The 19,916-nt window shown below is 46.9% G+C and overlaps 1 protein-coding gene across 1 annotated transcript in view; it reads left to right on the top strand.

Moving 5' to 3' along the window:
• Positions 1-19,916, top strand: part of LOC135897043 (uncharacterized) — a 33,989-nt gene that overhangs the window by 11,356 nt on the left and 2,717 nt on the right. Inside the window, exons 3-6 of the mRNA XM_065425608.1 lie at positions 734-844; positions 3,660-3,686; positions 5,334-5,562; positions 8,463-8,782. Of these exons, the coding sequence (XP_065281680.1) occupies positions 734-844; positions 3,660-3,686; positions 5,334-5,562; positions 8,463-8,782 (687 nt within the window). The remainder of the gene's footprint in view (positions 1-733; positions 845-3,659; positions 3,687-5,333; positions 5,563-8,462; positions 8,783-19,916) is intronic.

Below are 19,916 nucleotides of genomic sequence, written 5' to 3'. Positions count from 1 at the left end.
CGGACAGAAAAAGCCTCTACTTATTGGGCCTGATATTGATGCGTGTCTCGACTTGTCCATCGTAGTGTTTAACCGCACTATAATAGAGAGCTTTAGTTGTACTGCAGTAGATCTGTACCGTAATATCCGAAGCCTGAATGCGAAACTCATTGCAAAGACCAACTGGATTCAACTAAACCGCTGGCGCAGATGTACCGGCCACATCGTAATAATTGCGAACGTATTATCGTAACATTGCTTATTAATTTTTTTAATTATTGTGTTTTACGCGCCGAAACCAAGATTTGATTATGAGGCACGCCGTAGTGAGGGACACCGGAGATTAGGACTACCTGGGGTTCTTTAACATGCACCTAAATCTAAGTACACGGGTGTTTTCACATTTCGCCCCCATCGAAATGCGGCCGCCGTGGCCGGGATTCGATCCCGCAGCCCAACACCGTAGCCACTAAACAACCACAGTGGTCGCTTAATAAAAAAAGAAAAGAAAGGAAAAGAAAGAGTATTCGTGCAGCTCAAGTAAACTTCTAGCGCAATGTGGTTCACCATACCACCGCATGATGGCACCACCAGCATTGCCGGGAACGCCTTCTAACATTCCCGTGCACATAATAGCTAGTGTGTGTCTACGCTACGTAAAACCACTTTAGTAACATTCGGCCGATAAGATAACTACCCTGTCGTGTGGCGCATTTCAGTGACTGTTACGTCTGTGACCTTGTTTCCTTCGCAGGATCCGGCGGACAAAGCGGTGGTGCTCGGTTGCCAGTACAACGTGGGAGGCACCATGGACGCCGCCACTTTTCTCACAGCATTGTGCGAGAACAAGCTGCCGTGCACAAAGGTGGGCTGAGTGTGCAAGTTCCACCACGTCAGGTGTTTCTTTAGAAAAAAGAAAAAATATACCCAAAATGGAAAAAATCCGAAAAAAAATTTCATTGAGAAAGGCTGTTTACATTTCACGCTATTAAAAGAGCGATGTTAAATAGTACATGTTTTAATCCACCGTTGTTTATTTTTTTTGCAACAGTGGATATTTATCGCTGTATGCTTGCATGTATTTCTGTATACCTTCAATTTCAGGTTTGCTGTGATCTGCTACATTTACATGTTTGATATGTTGCATATCGCTCTGAAATATTCGGTTAGGTTTTCTTGTTGCCGTTATTAGCAGGCCTTAGTCAGGTGCTCATGCATACATTTTTTACTGGGCTACCCTGGTTTTTCTTGTCTATGTGAACCAGAATTCAATTAAAGATGAAAGGGAAAGAATTGGTTTTGTAGGATGGCTAGATCTGCCACCGCTGGTTTCACTGTGCGCGGCCACGAAATCATGCGGCTACGTTCATATTTCTCGCGTTTTCTTTATAACGCGGAAAAGAGAATTACGCGAGACGTAGCGCACTGAAAAACAACAGAATCGGGTCTTTTAAAACACAGTTATTACCCTTCTATGAAAATGGACGTCTTCAGTGCAGTAATTAAAAAGTTCGTGAATTAATCTTAACTTGATTATCGATAGTTCAATGATGAAAAAAGTTCTCCTGGTGCCGTACGTCACTGCTTACAAAATACCATTGGTTTCATCCTCGTATATTCTATTTTTTATTTTTAGAAGCTTGGTAAACGTTAGCTGGGAAACCTATGTGGATTGCACTGTGATTCTTTTACACAACCACTACTATCTCACGAGACTGAATACTGTGCGACATACTACGACAGATAACAAACACTCCTGGTACGTCCAAGCGAGACTGCAGGAAAGCCATCGATTTGTAACTTTTTTTTTATAACTACCGTTCTATTATCAATATAGCTTCCATGAAAGCACTTACGCGGCGTTTGTTTTCGTTGATTCTTATCATCGTTTGAGTTCGCCATCATGATTTCAATCCTAGTGAAAGATTAAGTTGCCAGCTGCAGTGTTATGAGCATCCTCAGCTGTTTGCTTGTACTGTCACTGAGCTGAAACGTACAGTCGCGGACAGAATATAATGGACCGTGAAATCTAAGAAAAAGCTGAATATCTCCGCAACCTCACAACGCAATCTGGTATTTGCATTTTAGACCTCGACTAGAATATGCTAACAACGTTGTCGTGGGCAGTTTTACTGGTTACTGCTACAGGCTGCTCGGGAATTTAACGTTTTCGGAGATCCCGTGGTCCATTTTATTCTGTCCGCGACTGTACGTGAGCTGACTCGAAACGCGCTCAGAGGAGCACGGTCAACCAAAACAGAAGGCTGCCTTCATAGGTAGGCGTGCAAGAAATGTTGGATGAAAACATTATCGCTTTGTCGCGCAACAGCAGTTAGGTATGCAAAAATCTAACGGCTTGAAATGCACAGTCGGCCACGAGAAAATGCGTGACACGGAATTTGCGAAAAAGAAAAGAAAGCCCGAATCCTCGTGACGTCATCACGGCCGCCATCTTGGGGCACCACCACGTCGAGCAACGGCATAAACAAGAAACGTGACAGCGCGTCACGCGCGTCATGCGCCGAGCGAAAACTCGATAACAGTGATAATCAAATAAAAAACGGTCACCATCCGAAAAAAAAAGTTTACAATGTACGAGTGATAGCATGGTGTACTGACGTCATCGTGGCCGCCATATTTGGGTACTGGCACTCCGAGAAGTTGCGTCCGTGACGTTACGTGTAAGCTAGCTATATGCACATAGCCACGAGTTCAGTGTTCGAATTTGTAGTAGTTTTTGCGATTTGTACAGTGATTCATCAAATTACAAGTTCCGTGCCGTGATAGAGCAGAAATATTCGTATTTGCCGGGAAATCCGTGTCCCGTACACTGTTGTGGCGGACTGTGCTGAGAGCTGGGGCTCGCGATTTACGCGTATCTAAAACGTGCCGGGTAGCTTTGAATGAGTCAAGTGGGTTACTGCTATTTTTGTCTCAGCCTCGTGCGTCAGATAGTGGCGGCTGATAACGCGCCGTCTGGAGCAGAATTAGACAACGCTACATATGGTTATACAAAATGTAAGCTTGCTTGTAAAGGTTTCAGCGTCCTCAGGGAAAGCCTATAGCTCTGGACGCGAGAGAATGGAGAAAAAAAAATGTTGAGATTAAAAATAAAGATGCGCTTTGGGAACAAAACCGGGTCCGCAACATCAAACCAACACGGCGGCCTCTTACGTTCAAAATTACGAGCATTATTTTTCCCCCCCTCGAACAGCCAGTCGTGACCAACCGCGCTCATGTTTGCATTCCGAACCACGCTCTCACAGCCGCGGTATCGACCGATATCAGAAATAGGCTGCGTACGTCGTAGCGTGCTGAGCTTCTATAAACTAGATTGCGAAGGGCTACCGTAAATGCGATGTTTCCTGCGGAACGACGGAGAGTAAACGAAAGACTGAAGGGTCACACTCGTGACGAGCTGGAACGTTTCGAAATGGCCACCTGCGTGCCGATCGGGCTCGACGAAGCGGAGAAAGCCTAGAACGTTGTAAGCACGGAAGCCCCTCCCCCCCCCCCCCCCCTCGAAAGTGCGGGAAAATTGAATTTCTGCTTTCGTACGCGGAACCTGCTGGTGAGAGTGAGTGTGCAATGGGACGTGGCTGCGATGATAAGCAAATTCCATTCATTTTGGTCTTCAGCGTGTGGTGTTTTAACAATGAATTCGCTCACTTTTGTTTCAGTTGAGGGCGTGCATGGCTTCAGAAAGAGTGAGTACCTTTCGTACACATTACACGTTGATCTTTAACGTGTCGTTGCGAAGATAGATAGGACTTTTTGGCGGGTGCTACTGCTAACAAATGTACTTTGCGAAAAAAGAAAAGAAGAAAACACCGTCAAGGTGCTTCAGTGGCAAGAAGTCACGAAAGAAAACGTTCCAGATATGGTAAATGCATCGTTTGACGTCTTTGCATTTTGGTTACCTCTCTACAGTATGGAAGAGTAATAAAGAAAGAGTAAGCATCGAATTACCCTCCAGTCAACGGATGTGCCTATGAAAATGAAAATACACTGCGCCGGCGGTTTCTGAGTGCAGGAATCTTCTGCACCGTTTGTTCACTTTCGCAAAAGAGAAACTCTCTAAGTGTGTGCAAATTTTGTGACGTTACAGGTCAGAACTTATTTATTTACTAGGCGTTTGGTAAACTTAAGTAGCGTTTCTCTGTTGATTATGAGGATGCTCACAAGACTTGTCACTAATTACAAAACCGCAGTAAGCAAGAAGTGCGCGCATGAGGTAAGATAATGTTGCACTTGTCTAGCTTCAGAAATTAAAATGAAAAGAAGAAAACAAAGCGACCGTAGTAGTTAGGATTTGCGACAACGTGCTGACACTTCTCTATAATATAGAACACATATTTCCTAATAGTGTTAAATAAGCACATCAGGCTCGCCACCATGATGTTTGTAATAGCAAGCTTTGCTATTACAAAAACTAAAAACAACGCAAGAATGGTTTTTGTAAAGCAGGCTTTCTGGTGAGCTTTTGTGTGCACGGTGAAACAATCTTCCCAGTCGTGCTAGCAACAGTCAGTCGAATGGCAGATGTGGGCTGACAGGCACGTGCGATAGCAACCTGCTAAATAAGATTAAAAAAGCATATCAAATTATCGGATATGGGCTGTACTTGAATTCTTGAGGGTTATAGTATCGGAGTCTTGATACTAGTTACCAGAGCGCAAGAATAGGTGCGCAAGAACTTTCGTGAAGCTAAACATTTGGCAGAATTACCTGGCGCTTAGCTCTTAGCAGGCAGACTTCTCCAGAAAAAATTTGTTTCTCCTCCATTTCTGGGAAATAAAGCGAATTGAAATTGGATTGAATAGGCTGGTGACTTATAGAGTAAATTTACTTCCACTCTTGTGCTAGCTGCGCTACTGCTTGCACCTTTATAACAAACATTATAAAAAAATCAAGCTGTGTGGTATGGATATTTACGTTATTCTTCACGATTAGTTTAGGCTTTTTTTATTTTTGTGAAGACAGCGCAGAAACGGAACGCCCACTAAGCTCAATGAATCGACAGCAGACCTGCACGAGTGCTCTACCCGCAATACTAGTCTACTCAGTCGACAAATAGGATACGTACTTTCAGGTCACCTCAAACCAATTATTAACTTTAACGCGAAGCCGACGCGTACGGACAACTTATAGCTTTCGTACCCGCACGTACGATTCAGCAGCCTTAAGTTTCATCACGGCAACCTACTTGCTACTCTACTTCCGCGCTTTGAACAGCGAAACCGAACTTAACCCACAAAACGACTGTTAAAATACTACATACCAATACTGCAATAAATAATTATTTAACGGATAATGTTCATTTTTTAAATATCGTCCTCGCCGGACGTGCCCAGTCGAAGAACATGCGACCCCAGAAGCCGCCGACCCTCCCGGAGGCCGAGAACCCCATCCAGGCCGGCGTGTCTGGGCCCGAGCAGGGCGGGATGGCCGTGAACCAGGAGTCGACGACGAGCACGGCCGCCCCGTCCACGAGCGCTTCCACGCCGGCGCCTCCCGAGGAGGTCCCAACCACGTCCGTGGCCACGGTGCCTCCTTCGACACCGGCTGCACCGCCTCCAGGAGGTGTGTACTGCGAGGGGGAAGGAAGGGGGGAGAGAACGGTCAGTGGCCGAGACTGACGAGGCACGGCGTAGAGAATAACTTTTTTTTTCGTCGTCGCCGCGCAGTGGGCTTGCGAAGCGGCGATAGGGTTGAAAGCTTGACGCAAAGAGAAAACCGAGGGCTCGTGCGATGCGTGCGCTGAGCCCCATCTCCTCCACAAGACATGTCCTTGCGGCGGATAAGCGCTAAACTTATATGTTAATTTTTTTTACTTACGCATACCGCAGCACAGTAAGGGCTACTGCAGGAGTTGGGAGGGCTTATACAGGAAATGCAAGAATGAAAAATAATGATACACTAACAAACAAATCAAGCAAGATTGAACAAGTACAGCAAAATAAATCACCTAAAAAATACGGTCACTTGTCGCTAAGTGCCGACAACAACTTATCGAGCGGCCGACAACGAGTATCGCCGTTTAAAGAGTTCCAGAACTCAATTGTCCGGGGAAGAAAGCTGAATTCGAAAATGTTGGTCCATGCAAATATGGGTGCAATGTCTAATTCATGGTGGCTCTGAGTTGACGATTCCTGAGGACAGCTTAAGAGGGTGTTTGACAGGCGATAGGAAGGGTTGACGATGCAGTGTAATGTATTTAAATACTCGTTACCCGACGTTGAAAGAGGAGTTAGATTCGGTGAGACTAGTGCTTTGGATGGAGAAAAGTCGCGGTGGTAGTGGTGAAAGATAAAGCGTGTTTCCTTCCTTGGACGGATTCTAAGAGATTAATTTCGTGCTGCTGACGAGGAGACCAAACAACACAAGCATACTCCAACAATGGCTGTATGAGGAATATGGCCAGTGTTGGTTCAGACGGTAAAGAGAGGAAGAGAAATAACTTTATTTAGTGCCCGGCAGCTTAGAGAAACAAGTCCTCGCCAGAACGGTGGCCAGTAGCCCTTGAGCCCTGGCTGCTTCCTCAGCTACCTGGATGGCCCAGATTTGGTCTTCCGAAAGCAGAGACGCCACCGAGAATATTTAAAAAAGAATCAAACGTTTTACTGGTCAAACTTCTGCGCAAAAAAGGCATGACAAAACAGAAAAAGAGACAGCAAAGTGAGGATAGATTGCGCCGAACACAACAAGTGGTAGTAGAATCCACTCACCCTGCTCAAGTCATTTCGGCATTTATACATGTGTCACCATGATGCATTTCAGAGGATTCAGTGGCGTTCACATAGATTCAAGAGTATGCAACACCGGCTACGTTCACATGAACCCATCAGGAGCGGGTCGAGCTAGAAGTCGGGCTCAGACAGCGCGACTCGACAGCGTTCACACGAACTCGTACCTAACGGGCCAAGATTTTTGCGACAGCATGCGTCTTGGCCAGAGGTAAGATAGCGAGTCCGGTTAATAGCTGCTGGCTGCAGAACACCGACCCGACCCGTGCATGTTTACGTGTTTACTTCAGATGGGTCGGACTGGGTCAACCATGTAGTAGCGCTGGCTCAACCTTATTCGACGCTCGCTCATTCTGACCAGCTATGGCGTTTACATGAGCATGACAAACAAATCTCGACCCACCAAGTGAACCCGACCTGTATTTGACGTGTTCGGGTAAACGCGCTGACTATTCACGGCGCGCGTACCATCTCTTTAGACGCGCCCGTCTCACTACCGAATTCGTGACAATGGTCACAAAGTTTCGGATAGGTCAAGCAAGTCTTGGACGAGAACGATAACGTGATAACAGTCACGCTTCGGCGGAGCGCAGTCACTGGTGAGAACAAGTGCTTACGCCTCCACGTTGTGCCTCGTGCTTTAGCGCTGCATTTCAGCACCCTTCCGCACCAAGTGACCCAGAAACCAACGCTTCAGGGAGTGATTCTTTGTACTCAGGTCAGTGGCCTGCATGGTAGTGGTAACACTTGCAGGTAACACGTGTGTGTGTGCGTCTGTGTGTTTGTGTTTGTGTTTGTGTGTGTGTGTGTGTGTGTGTGTGTAGAGAGAGAGAGAGAGAGAGAGAGAGAGAGAGACGGGATGAGAAAGGTAGGGAGATTAACCGGATGAGATTCTGGTCCCTGTACTGGCGGTAGGGTAAGGGGAAATGAAAGAGCGAAAGAACAGTGGAGAAAAAAAGCAAACTAACGGGACAAAAATATAGGGAAGGTCATGAGCGTCCATGAGAATTACAATCTATCCAATGGGATACTCTAACGTAAAAATTTCAAGAGTGCCTTCACTGTCTTCTGGTGTGATGACTCTATAGCTGGGCGTTCCAGGACAGTCTGCACCGGAAATGGCCGGTCGGCAAGACACACCAGCGTGGTCGCGAGTGACTGCCTGTGTGCGCCGTATCGGGGACAATGACACAGAACGTGTTCTATAGTTTCCTCGTCGTCGCAGTGAGCGTAAGATTGCGTAATACAGAACATTGTGGACGTTGCAGCAGGCGTGGCCATAGCACAAATGGTAGCGCGTCGCACGTGTAATGCGAATGTTGTGAGTTCAGCTCGCACCTGCGGCAATTTGTTTTCTTTTTCCTCTGTTATTCATTTGTCATTAATGCATAACTTACAGACGTCAATTGAAAGCTACAAAAACTTCCCTTACGCTTTCCTTGGCTTCCTTATCTGCTGGCTTCTTAGGGTGGTAACGAACGAAAATCTGGCACCTCAATGTAGTGTAGCCCAAACCGGACGCCATTGACCGGCTCTCCTCACTGCCCTTCCTCTCATGGCTTTCTCTCCTGGCTTTCTCTCTCTCGCGACTCAAGCGCTCTGGCCACTCCTCGCGCGGTACATCCAGCGGCTTCGGCGAATTTCTCTCCCTCAAACTCTAACCCCCGACGTGTTACCAGAGGCGGCGGCTCGGACAACGAGCCGTCCGTACAATATCAGTTCGCCTCTTTCTCTCAGAAGACGACCCGCCCCCGGAGGGCGACGACGAAGGCAGCCGCGAAGACGAGCCGTCCTTGCCCGCGGTCACCGCGGGGACGTCAACGACGTCGACGGAGCCCCCGCCCGCGCCCGTCGACGTGCAGCCTCCACCCGACGACCCCCTGCCAGCGCCCGCCGAGGAGGTGACGGGGGGAGACGAGATGAGCTTCTACCCGTGCCTGTGCGCGCGCAAGGCCAAGTACCGGGGCCTGCTCTGGAAGCCGCGCATGAACAGCCGCCGCACGAGGGCCATCACGTGGAAGGACTACAACTTCATCTTCCCACTCAGTGTCGTCAGGGTACGTATACTCTTCAGAAGGGTATAGGCTTAGGCTGGTTGGTAATACGCAGTTACACTAGAAGCATACCGCGGGAACGACGAACGACAAAGACTAGAAAAACAAATTATGGGGTTTTACGTGCCGAAACCACTTTCTGATTACGAGGCACGCCGTAGTGGAGGACTCCGGAAATTTCGACCACCTGGGGTTCTTTAACGTGCACCTAAATCTAAGTACACGGGCGTTTTCGCATTTCGCCCCCCATCGAAATGCGGCCGCCGTGGCCGGGATTCGATCTCGCGACCTCGTGCTCAGCAGCCTAACACCATAGCCACTGAGCAACCACGGCGGGTGGCGCTCGTAGTACTGACACCTAGCCACTAACACTAACTAACACTAACACTAACCTAACACCATAGCCACTGAGGAACGACAAAGACTAGAAAGAACAAGCGCTAGTAGCATATAGCACTTGTTCTGTCTAGTCTTTGTCGTTCGTCCTTCCCGCGCTATGCTTATAGTATAACTGCGTATACTCGAAGCGTGTCGGTACTGGTGGCCGGTCGGCCGCGGAACTGCCTCGTTGTAAGCGTGCGACGCGCTCTGAGTCGTGAGTGAGTTTAGGTTTCGTCCAGGGCGCATAAAGTCTGTACGCGAAGAAGGAGTGGTGTTGCTAAGAAACGGGTGTGGGGAAATGGAAAGGCCCCGCGGTGTTCGAAGAACGCCGTTGTTTCGTTGAAGGCGGTTCGCTAGCTTGCTCTGCTTTGCAGGAGGCAAGCCGTCGGCACTTTGCATACCCAGCTGGGCTCCCGCCCAAGAACTGTTGGAGCCCGATGCTGTTGATTGGTCGAGGTGATTGTCAGTGATCCGCGATCGGTCAAGTATCTTTGCATTTTTACAACGTGAAAGCTTCATATACCGCGTCAAGACGTGGAGGTAAGATAGCTGGAGGAAGGCTAGAATTAATTAATTAATTTACAATTCTGCGTCCGTCTACCTCATTTTGGTCCCGCACTTTTCGGCAGAGCCAAGTGAGTACTATTTCATCTCGCGAATCACTAACGCGTCATCATTCGTTTACCAAAAGCGTTTCCTGTTTCGTTCGGCACACGCAATGCGTCCAAAGTATCTGGCTTCTTCAAATAATTTACCTTTACAAAAATAATGTATAGTAACCACTGTCGAATCGTGATATGTTGGACTCATAGCATTTTAGACATTTCACTGCGAGCATACTGTTAGTGCTCGACAGAAACGCCATGCTATAGCTCTCGAATGTTGCGGTACCCCGACGACTCCCTGCGCGCTTCTGATATTGGCCACCCCAGGATGTAACGAAGCTTAGTACTCAGGCGAAGTGACTCGCATCGTATGCAACCATTCAATGAATACATATTGGATAGTTTTTATGCGTTGCATATTGCAATCACTCACTTCAGCCCTTGGGCGCGGCCGCGCAGCCACCATTGAGGGTATGAGCCATTGTTCATTGCTGCGCGTCTCATATGTGGGTCTATTCTCTTTTAAGTTTGCTATGTTTGTTATTAAGTTGCTTCTATTCTTATGCGTTGCATATTGCAATCACTCAGTTCAGCCCTTGGGCGCGGCCGGGCAGCCACCATTGACCTTTAGCGCAACCACGTGACGTGACGTCACGACAGCCGGAGGAAAAGCTGGGCCCCAACTCGCGCAATATGCAACGCATTCTTCGCTTAACCAAGCTAAGCCTGGCCATTTTTAACTTAGCGTGAGCAGTCCTCTTCCCTGCGACCGGTGTGTCCTTACAGTTATCACGCAGCTGTTCAGCCGGACCACTGCTTGGCGTGCGCGCAATGCTCGTGCCGGCAAAAAAAAAAAAAAAGCGCAACACTGCTTTTGATCCACTGCCGTGTCGATTGAGCTTAGCAATGTGGTGTGTACGTGCACTTGTCCTCTGTGGTCGTCTCGAAGCTAAGCTGGCAGCAAGTGTATTGGGTCTCTGCCAGACGCGCCGGCTAAAACACGCAAAATCGACGCAGTTCACTGCAGTGCTCTAAGCGTGGGGAGGAGCGGATTGTAAGCGACGCTCGGCGCTACGGCGGCTCATTGAATCCAGTAGGCTAAACACGCTAAACAAAAGTTAGCGCGCTTGAATTCTGGACTCGGCAGCCGCACGCGTATCGTTGTATTGTGCAAGAATACTCGTGTACCGGGATTTAGGCAAAAGTTCAACACGCCGCATGATCGTGGCTTGTCTTATGACCTCTATATTGTTTTGGAACATTACCCACATAAATAAATAAATAAATAAATAAATAAATAAATAAATAAATAAATAAATAAATAAATAAATAAATAAATGTCTGCTCGTTAAAGATGGCTTTGCCGCACAAATATAATATACAAGATGTAGCATCATTGCATGGTTGTTGTGGTGGCGAGCCTTTTTGTGTGCGTGTGTGTGTTGCAAATCAATCAATCAATCAATCAATCAATCAATCAATCAATCAATCAATCAATCAATCAATCAATCAATCAATCAATCAATCAATCAATCAATCAATCAATGTCGCTGATTTTAAAAAATGGCTCTGCCGCATAAAATGTACCTTTGCCAGGCAGCACACTTGCCGGGGCAGTTTCCATGCTTGTTCATGTGGGGAGTCAATCCATATGTGTGTCATCAATCAATCAATCAATCAATCAATCAATCAATCAATCAATCAATCAATCAATCAATCAATCAATCAATCAATCAATCAATCTCTGTGGTTGTCTGACCTGTCTTTCGGCAGGTTACTACGTGACTACTAGCACACTATGTTTACAGCTGTGTCAGCTGCTATTTATGTAGACAAACTGTAAAATGAAATCTTAATTATTAGAAAAAACCATCCAATTTTACAGTGCAAAAAGTTTTTAGCAGCGACGATATAAATGGACATTTTCTTGAGCTGTAATTTTTTGCTCAAGAATGCCTTCGGATGCGAACGGTAAATTACTGTGTTTCATTGCGTTCATTGTCTGCTTTAATTAGCACGCGTATCAATTTCAATGAAGAATATAGGTTCGTGTTATTTTACTTTGCGCACTCTCATAATCCCGACTTGTTAGGTGCATGTAAGCTTAAGATCTTTCTGCTCTTATAGCGCATATCAGATTGCATTGCTTAAGTGGTTTCGCGATGCATACTTAACATTGTGTATTATTGCATTGCACATTTATATGATTTTCTGAGTCGAGAATCCCTTCATGTATTGTCCTATAATTTTTTTAGTATGGTTGTCACACGCTATTACTGTCAGTAATCTGAAACTTGGTATTTCGTAGAACGATGTCGTCAAACGCCGCTAACGACTCCTTCGACAGCACAAATCACCTATGCGTTTAGAGCATTCCTTTTTTTTTCCGTGGCACCTAATATTTGGGCAATTGAAGAAAATACATACAAGGAAAACATCTCAGGTCGTGGAAGATAATTTCGGCAATGCAAAAACACGGCCTGTGAACGCCGCCTTTCCATGTTTTCCGTGTTCTAACTATGGTAACTTAGCGCAATGTGGCGGGCAGGCAGGCAGGTATAGACACAAAGCATACAAGGTGATTGAGCAAAAGAGAAACTGTTGTTGAACCGTTTGCCGTGGTCAATAAGCGCTCACCTGCATGTTGAGAAAAGCAGAAACTGCGCGCAGGCATGTAAGCGTGCCTTTCATTAAAAGTACAATTCATTTGTTGTTTTTGCAGCCAAAAGTTTCAAGGCAAGTTTGCGAAATCTCAGAGCGGGAGCTGCTAAAGCACCGAACGCTCACGTTGCTGTCAGCAGAGTTCTTGAATCTGAGATAAACCAACTTCTCCCTCGATGATTGATAGGGTCATCAGTTCGTTTTGTCAAAACGCCGAAGTTTGGTCAATTGCGCTTAAAAAAAATTTTGCTGCGATTCACAACGTGAATTACTGATCTTGTTCTTTGTGGTCAGTGGGTCAACAGGATAACGGGCGCGTCTGGTTAAATGCTCCCCGAGGGACCACGTGGGGCTCAGGAATAACCGGACGCAAAAGCCGACGTTCATTTCGTGCAGTTAAGTGCACACGGCTACTGTGCTCGAAGGCGCTTACTTAAGCGAAATATACGCCCATCCTTTGTTTCATTTATAAACGATTCTCGAATGAGTGCGCACTTGAGGCAGCTTTCGGGACTTACATTGGCGCGTGCTTTTGTTAATGGTGTTAGCAGAGGGTCTCGTTGACGGATTTCGCGCATATCTTTAACGAAGAGAAAACATAACAGAGAAGGGTAGCTTGGAAACATAGAAAAGGAGTTGGCGAGACCATTGATAGTAATGGAAATAACGGTATTCATAAATAGTTTTATGCATAAAGACAGGAGGGCAGGCGAAAGGATACAGAAGCAAGTAGGAAAGCAATATTGTACAAGTGCATTACTGTTATGACAGTCGTGGAGTTAAAGTACAATAAGCTCCACGCCAGACTCCTTAAATACCGCGTTTACTTCACTGGTTGGCGTTTGTAAAGCTTTAGCATTCTTGTGTGACAAAGTAGAATTTTTAGTGTAACTATAAAACAAATATCTGTCACTCAAGCCAATGAAAACATGAGAGACCAGCGATCCTAGTTTCTTTCTTTCTTTCCTTCTTTTTTTCTTGTCTTTGTTGTTTATTGTCGTTGTTTTTACGTTTTAGAACATTAGAGAAATTATACATGAAGAATTAGCAGAGAACAACTAGCTGGCAATCTAAGGTCTTGTAGATAAGGAATGAAGAAATACTGCTTCATTTCGAAGCTTCGACTTTTTCCAAATGAAAGCAAAATTTAAACACGAACCAAGTAGGGTATCTAGCGGAAGAGACAGCATGAGGTGCTGAATATGTAATATGTAGATATGAGTATGAACATCACATGTCAGAAACTTACTTTGACTGCGGGTGCAATATTAGCCCGAAAAAGAAAGAAAAAAAGGTAACCCTAAAAACGCATTCGTGATAAACAGTTTGAGCAACATATAAGCCAAGACGCGAAAAAAAAAAAAAACATCCCTCTCCTAGGTACGTATAATGCTTAGAATCATAAAACTATATTCTCTGCCTACCTCGCGACAGCACAGTTAAATAATTTCTTTTCAATTCGGTTCTTATTACCTCCTCGTGTGCTACGACAGCCGAAAAAGCCTAGTTTAAGGTACCACGATTATGTACTGAAAGCAGCACTTCCTCGTACGCGGAAAAGGCAAAACACGCCTACACGTTTCTCATAGCAAGGCCGGTTGTCTTTACCCAAACACAGAGGTGAAGACGTAACATTGTGTGACCGGTTGGCACATTGACGCTGCATCCGGAACTTTCTTTTCATTACCGCAGTATTTGAGACGCATTTCACACTGGTTTCTTCGTCGTCAGCGGCGACACAGCGGTCTAGGTCAAATCGGCGCCATTTTCCTCGAAGAGCAAAGGGAAGAAGATGACTAAGCTACTTACACGCGGTTCCGAGGGCACCTTACTTCATAAGTTCATATCAGGAATTAGTATTTTATTATTGAAGGAGAATGGAGCGTTGTAGTGTACGAGGTGTTTTACGAAGATCACGATAGTTAAAACGATCTTCACTTCTTGTGGTCACATTCCTGTGGTTCCTTCACATCATTGTCTTCCTTTGTTCCTTTATCGCTTTCTCGCATTCGTATTTTTTATGTGCTTGATCTATGTTAACAGAAGTAACCCGTGCTTCTTATATAGGCACAACCACCTTCTAGAAATAACTTATTAAAGGAAATCTGCACTGCGGACAAAAATAGCAATAACGAAGTAAATGACTTGCAACCATGCCAACCGATGCTAAGGGCAAAAGAGACTGCGTCTATCTGGTCTGTCTCTTTTATTTTTTATTCGCTTTTTGCGCGCAGCGTGTCTCTTTTTTTGTTGTCGTTGTCTCTCTCTCGTCTGGGCATGCGCGACTGCTCTTGCGATGCAAGTTCGTGCATCACCGTCTCCAGGTTTTGCACCCCGGGACGTGTGTCTGGAATAGTCATTCTAGTTCTATAGGTGTTGGGTGACGTCAGCACAGGGAAGTTTCCTCGCCCGCTGGAAATGGAGGAAGGAGGGGGGGGGGTGTAGACGACTCCCCCTCCACCCGAAATAGGGGGGGGAAGTGTAGGTGACTTCCCCCACCCCCCCCCTTCAGAAGGCAGGTCATCGACACCCTAGCGTCCCCCGCCCGACGCCGCCAACGGCAAGGCCGAAGCTGCCTGCCGAGACGAGGCAGTGTTCGCCGGTCACGTTGGCAGTCCGTGGCGAGCCTACCCAAGCACGCAGTTGCAGCGGCCGCGCGCGCGAGTGTAGCGACGATCGATTTTCGAGACACCGCAACACACTTTCGCCTCCAGTTGAATTTATGAAACAGCCACAGATCTGGGGCGCGCGCGCGGCTTTCGAGGGAGCGGCAGCGCTCGGGGTTTCGACTTTTATTTTTTTTTCTTTCCGCAGCCCCTTTGTTGTCCCTCGGCCGCTTAGTCCTTTTTATTCGGGCTACGTCGAGTTTTTTCGCGAGGCGATTAGAAAAGCATCTCGTGGTTTGGGCTGACCGCTTGCTTTGCCCGTTGGCCCCGAAAATGCCGCGCGCAAGGGGAGGGGAGGGGCTAGTTCAGAAGTAAAAAAAAATAATAAAGAGAGAGACTATGAGCGCGCATTTATGAAAGCTACGCGCCGAAACGTAGCATCAAACACAAGGAATTGGTCTGGGAAACGATTGTAAACTTCATTTTCGTAGAAGATAAGGCAGTTCGATCTGCTTGCCTTCTGGGGCTGCGGGAGTGCTGTGCGTGCATGAAAGAATGCAGGCGCCAATAGGGAAGTCTCAAAGTAACTAGTGGACTTATCAATCAACCAACAAATGAACAAATGATCCAAATAATTGATCAATAAATAAATATGCACATCACAACTGGCTTCGCCGCATAAGCATTATTTATCGTGTGCAGCGCACTTGCAGGGGCAGTTACATTGTGTGTTGATATAGGGCTGCCGAAATTTTGCCTGCGGGCTGTCACTTACACTCACTCACACTTTCATCCAATCAATCAATCAATCAATCAATCAATCAATCAATCAATCAATCAATCAATCAATCAATCATTCAATCAATCAATCAATCAATATGTTCGTTAGAGATGGCTTCGCCGCACAAATTATACCCATGCGGTGCAGCATACGCGTAGGGTCAGTTTCTCCTTGTGGTAGTGTTCGGGAGTGGGGGCTGTCAGGATTGGGGGCTCAATCCCTTCGTCCGTGGTCCTTTGCCAAGATTGGAGTACGGCATGAATTCGAAGGTAGCTGGCCCATGCCGTCGTCCAACTTATTTACGCTGAGATCGTTGATGAAGTGAAGAACTGCTTCTCATCGAGAACGAGGGAAAAGGGTTTATTTACAGAAATTAACTCAGTCTAACATGACTGCTTGAGAAAAAAGAGTAACAGTCCAACATGACTGCATGAGAGAAGTGACTCAGTCTAACATGACTGCTCAAGAAGAGTGTGTCCAACATTCGCACAACCACAGTTTTTATACACTCGATCCGCCGGTCCTACGACGCGGCGGCTGTTCGTTTACACATCACCAACTCGCAGCTGCTCTGAAGATCAGTTTACAGACACAAAGGCACACACATTCCGAAGCCCAAGCGACGGCGTTGAAGGGGGTGCCGTTCCGGAAAGTATCGACGCCGATCGAGGGTCGCTCGTTGTTTTGCGTCTGCCGAAACGTGAGAAGCGCAAAAATAAGTCGTTCCCGCGGCAGCTTGACCAGGCGTGTCAAATCAGCTCCGCGTTGGGGAACTCTGGAATCATTGTCCACACACCGAACTCGTCCCGTCACAATGTCGAAGGGGCTGGAGGAAGGCGGCGGATTCCAGCGCAAAGGTCGCTTCTTTGAACGCCTCGCAGCTGCAGCGACGGAGAGGGGGAGGTGCGCGTCTTGCACCCCTTGTCGTAATCGGGTGGTAAGGTGGCAATCTTGCTTCGAAGCTCGCCATTCTTGACAGCGCCTCCATGGGCCGGAAAGTCTCGACTGTCTAGCGCTGACAACCGCTAGGCAGGAAGAGAACGGCTGCGGGGGATTGATGTCTTGGCTCGCAGCGACCACTTGTGCATTGATGTCACCGCCCCAAAACATCCAACAAGGACAGGCAACTGCAAAATGAACCCCACAACACGGCTCTGCGCCGAGATGACGTGCATTGGCTCTCACTTTAGACTCGCTAGGCTTCAAAAAAAAAAACAACAACATAAGTGCAGAAGCAAACAAAAAATGCTGCATTTCGCTATGCCAATTTCTGAAGCAAATTCCTGCTGACACATTCAGCAATCAAGGAGGGAATCCTGCCAAATGAGAGGGGATCTTCTTCACTTAATAAAATTAACACTAGTAACCCTAAAATTTAGGCGGGACCCCCAAACGCAGAATTCAAATTAGCCTGCTCAAACCATCCGCATTGCTATGCAACTTTCCCTTCTTATATCTAACGGAGAAGTTGTACTCTTGGAGAGTGAGGCTCCATCGGAGCAAGCGGCCGTTTTTGTGTGACATTTGATTGAGCCACGTCAGAGGACAGTGGTCGGTCTCGAAGATGAACTTCGCTCCGTACAAGTAACACGACAACTTCTGGGCGGCCCAAACCAAACAAGCGCATTCCTTCTCTGAAGCGCTGTAGGCTTCCTCTCTTACATTTAGTTTACGGCTGGCGTAGAGGATAGGATGCTCCTCGTTATCGTCGCCGATCTGACTAAGTACCACGCCCATACCTCTGTCGCTTGCGTCGCATTGAACTATGAATTCCTTTGTGTAGTCTGGCGCGCGAAGCACAGGGCGAGAAACCAATAGCGTTTTCAAACTTTGGAAAGCGTTCTCTTTGTCCTTATCCCAGAGTACGTTACTCGGTGCTCCCTTTCGGAGGGCGTCCGTTAATGGACTTGCCAATTGCGAGTAATTCGGAATGTACCATTGATAGTACCCCACAAGTCCCAAAAATGAACGAACGTCCGTTTTCGTGCGCGGCTGAGAAAAATCTCCAATCGTCGCTATTTTCAGCTCAGCCGGCCGTCTCATGTCCTGACCGACAACATGGCCCAGATAAGTAACCTGCGAACAACCAAACCTACACTTTTCCGCTTTCATCGTTAAGTCGACTTTAAACGTACGAAGCTTCGCATTCTTGTCGTAATAGAATTTGGCGTTCCTTTGAGCTATTTCCATGTTCTTTCCGACTAGTTCTCGGGTTGCGCTTAGCCGTTCCAGTAAATTTAGCACGTATTCAACCACTGTTGGACTCTCCCCTCTTTCCTCCCACATCTCTCTTAACATTCTCAGTGGAGACCGGAGTGTCCTCCCATACACTAGTTCTGCTGGTGAGAACCCTGTCGCCTCATGTGGAACTGTTCGCAAAGCAAACAAAGTTGCCGGCAGACAGTTCTCCCAGTCCTCCTTGTGCTCGTAACATAGCGCACGCAAAACTCGCTTAAGCACCGAATGCCACCTCTCTACACTGTTTGACTGAGGGTGATAGAGAGAACTGTGTATTAACTTTACCCCGCACTTTTGCAAGAATGTGGAAGTCAGCGCGCTCGTGAATACTGACCCTTGATCTGCCTGAATTTCGGCTGGAAACCCAACTCGTGCAAACACTGTCAAAAGCGCGTCTACTACTTCGGTGGAGCTGAGCTCTTTCAAAGGGATTGCTTCTGGAAACTTGGTGTCCGGACACAGCATGGTAAACAAGTACCTGTAGCCTGATTTTGTTTTTGGAAGAGGCCCTACCGTGTCTATTACAAGTCGTCTGAAAGGCTCTGTTATTAAGGGCACTACCTTCAGTGGAGCTTTCCAAGTCTCTCCTGGTTTACCAGAACGCTGGCAGGCGTCGCATGATCTTACAAAGTTTTCTACATCTTTGAAACAGCCAGGCCAGTAGTATTCCATAAGCAATCTTTCCTTTGATTTGTTTATGCCTAGGTGGCCGGACCACCCATTTCCATGACAAAGACTCAAAAGGTCCTCCCTATACTTAGTAGGTATGACTAACTGATCTAAAATCCTACCCTTACGATCTCTGTAATGCCGATACAACAATCCTCCTTTCTCATGTATCGTTACGTTGCGCCTAGCAATGCCTTCTTTAGCTGTGTCACGTAATTTAGCTAAGCTCTCATCATTCTTTTGCTCAGCTGCCAGTGACTCTCTATCCACGCGTAAGAGTTGATCAAAGTTCTTTGAGGCCGGTGATAATAACGACCCTGTCTCGCTTGTGAGCGCGTCTGCATGCTCTTCCTGCAGGCTAGAACTCTGACACTCTAGTGCTACGCTCTCATTGAGCTGGTCAACTGGCAGGCTCTCCTCAACTGTTCTTTTGTCCGTCGGGCCTAGCTCGGATTCGGGTATTGAAGCTATCCCCTTTTCTGCTTCAGCTGGAGGAGCTTGAGCATTTTCAGCCGAAAGCGCCGCGATCTTACGAGCTTGGCCTCTGGTCAATGCCTGTACTATGCCCTCTCCCAGTTTGAGCCCTCTGTCACGCAGTAACTGATTCGAACGATTCGAAAAGATGTAGGGATACTGCAGTGACAAAAATTTGGAAACTGCAGCCTCAGTCTCTAGCTCCCCGAATGGTCCACTGATTTTGACTTTGGCCATGGGCAGACACACGCTGTGTTCTTCTACAACCTGTTTTATCCATGCTACTTCTCCTGTGAAGTCCTCTACCATCACGTAAGACGGATGGACAATGTCCAGCGTGGCGGCACTGTCTCTTAGCACTCGGCATGGTTTTCCATTAACTTGCAGGTTGTGGAGATACGGACTTAAAAGTTCCATATTCTCATCTTTTTCCTCCACGTAGGAAAAAACTACGCTAGACTTCTCGCAGTTTACAGCTATATGTCCCAGTTTGTGGCATTTGTAACAGCGAATTGGTCTAACAGATTCGAATTTTCTTTTCTGTTCTTTTTGTGCGGTTTCTCCGTTAAGTTTCTGCTCGCTCTTTTCTGCGGGCTTTTCCGCCAGGTCTACAGGCTCTGATCGTCTAGTTTGCGCACCCTTTTTGAACGGAAATGGTTTCCGCGGTCCATTTCGACCGTCCCAGTTTCCCTCCTCGGCGTTCAACTTTCTACGGGTTGCGT

This window comes from Dermacentor albipictus, chromosome 5, assembly GCF_038994185.2.
Source record: "Dermacentor albipictus isolate Rhodes 1998 colony chromosome 5, USDA_Dalb.pri_finalv2, whole genome shotgun sequence".
Lineage (NCBI taxonomy): Eukaryota > Metazoa > Arthropoda > Arachnida > Ixodida > Ixodidae > Dermacentor > Dermacentor albipictus.
The sequence above is the reverse complement of the archived record's forward strand: the minus strand, read 5'-3'. Positions and strand labels throughout refer to the sequence as shown.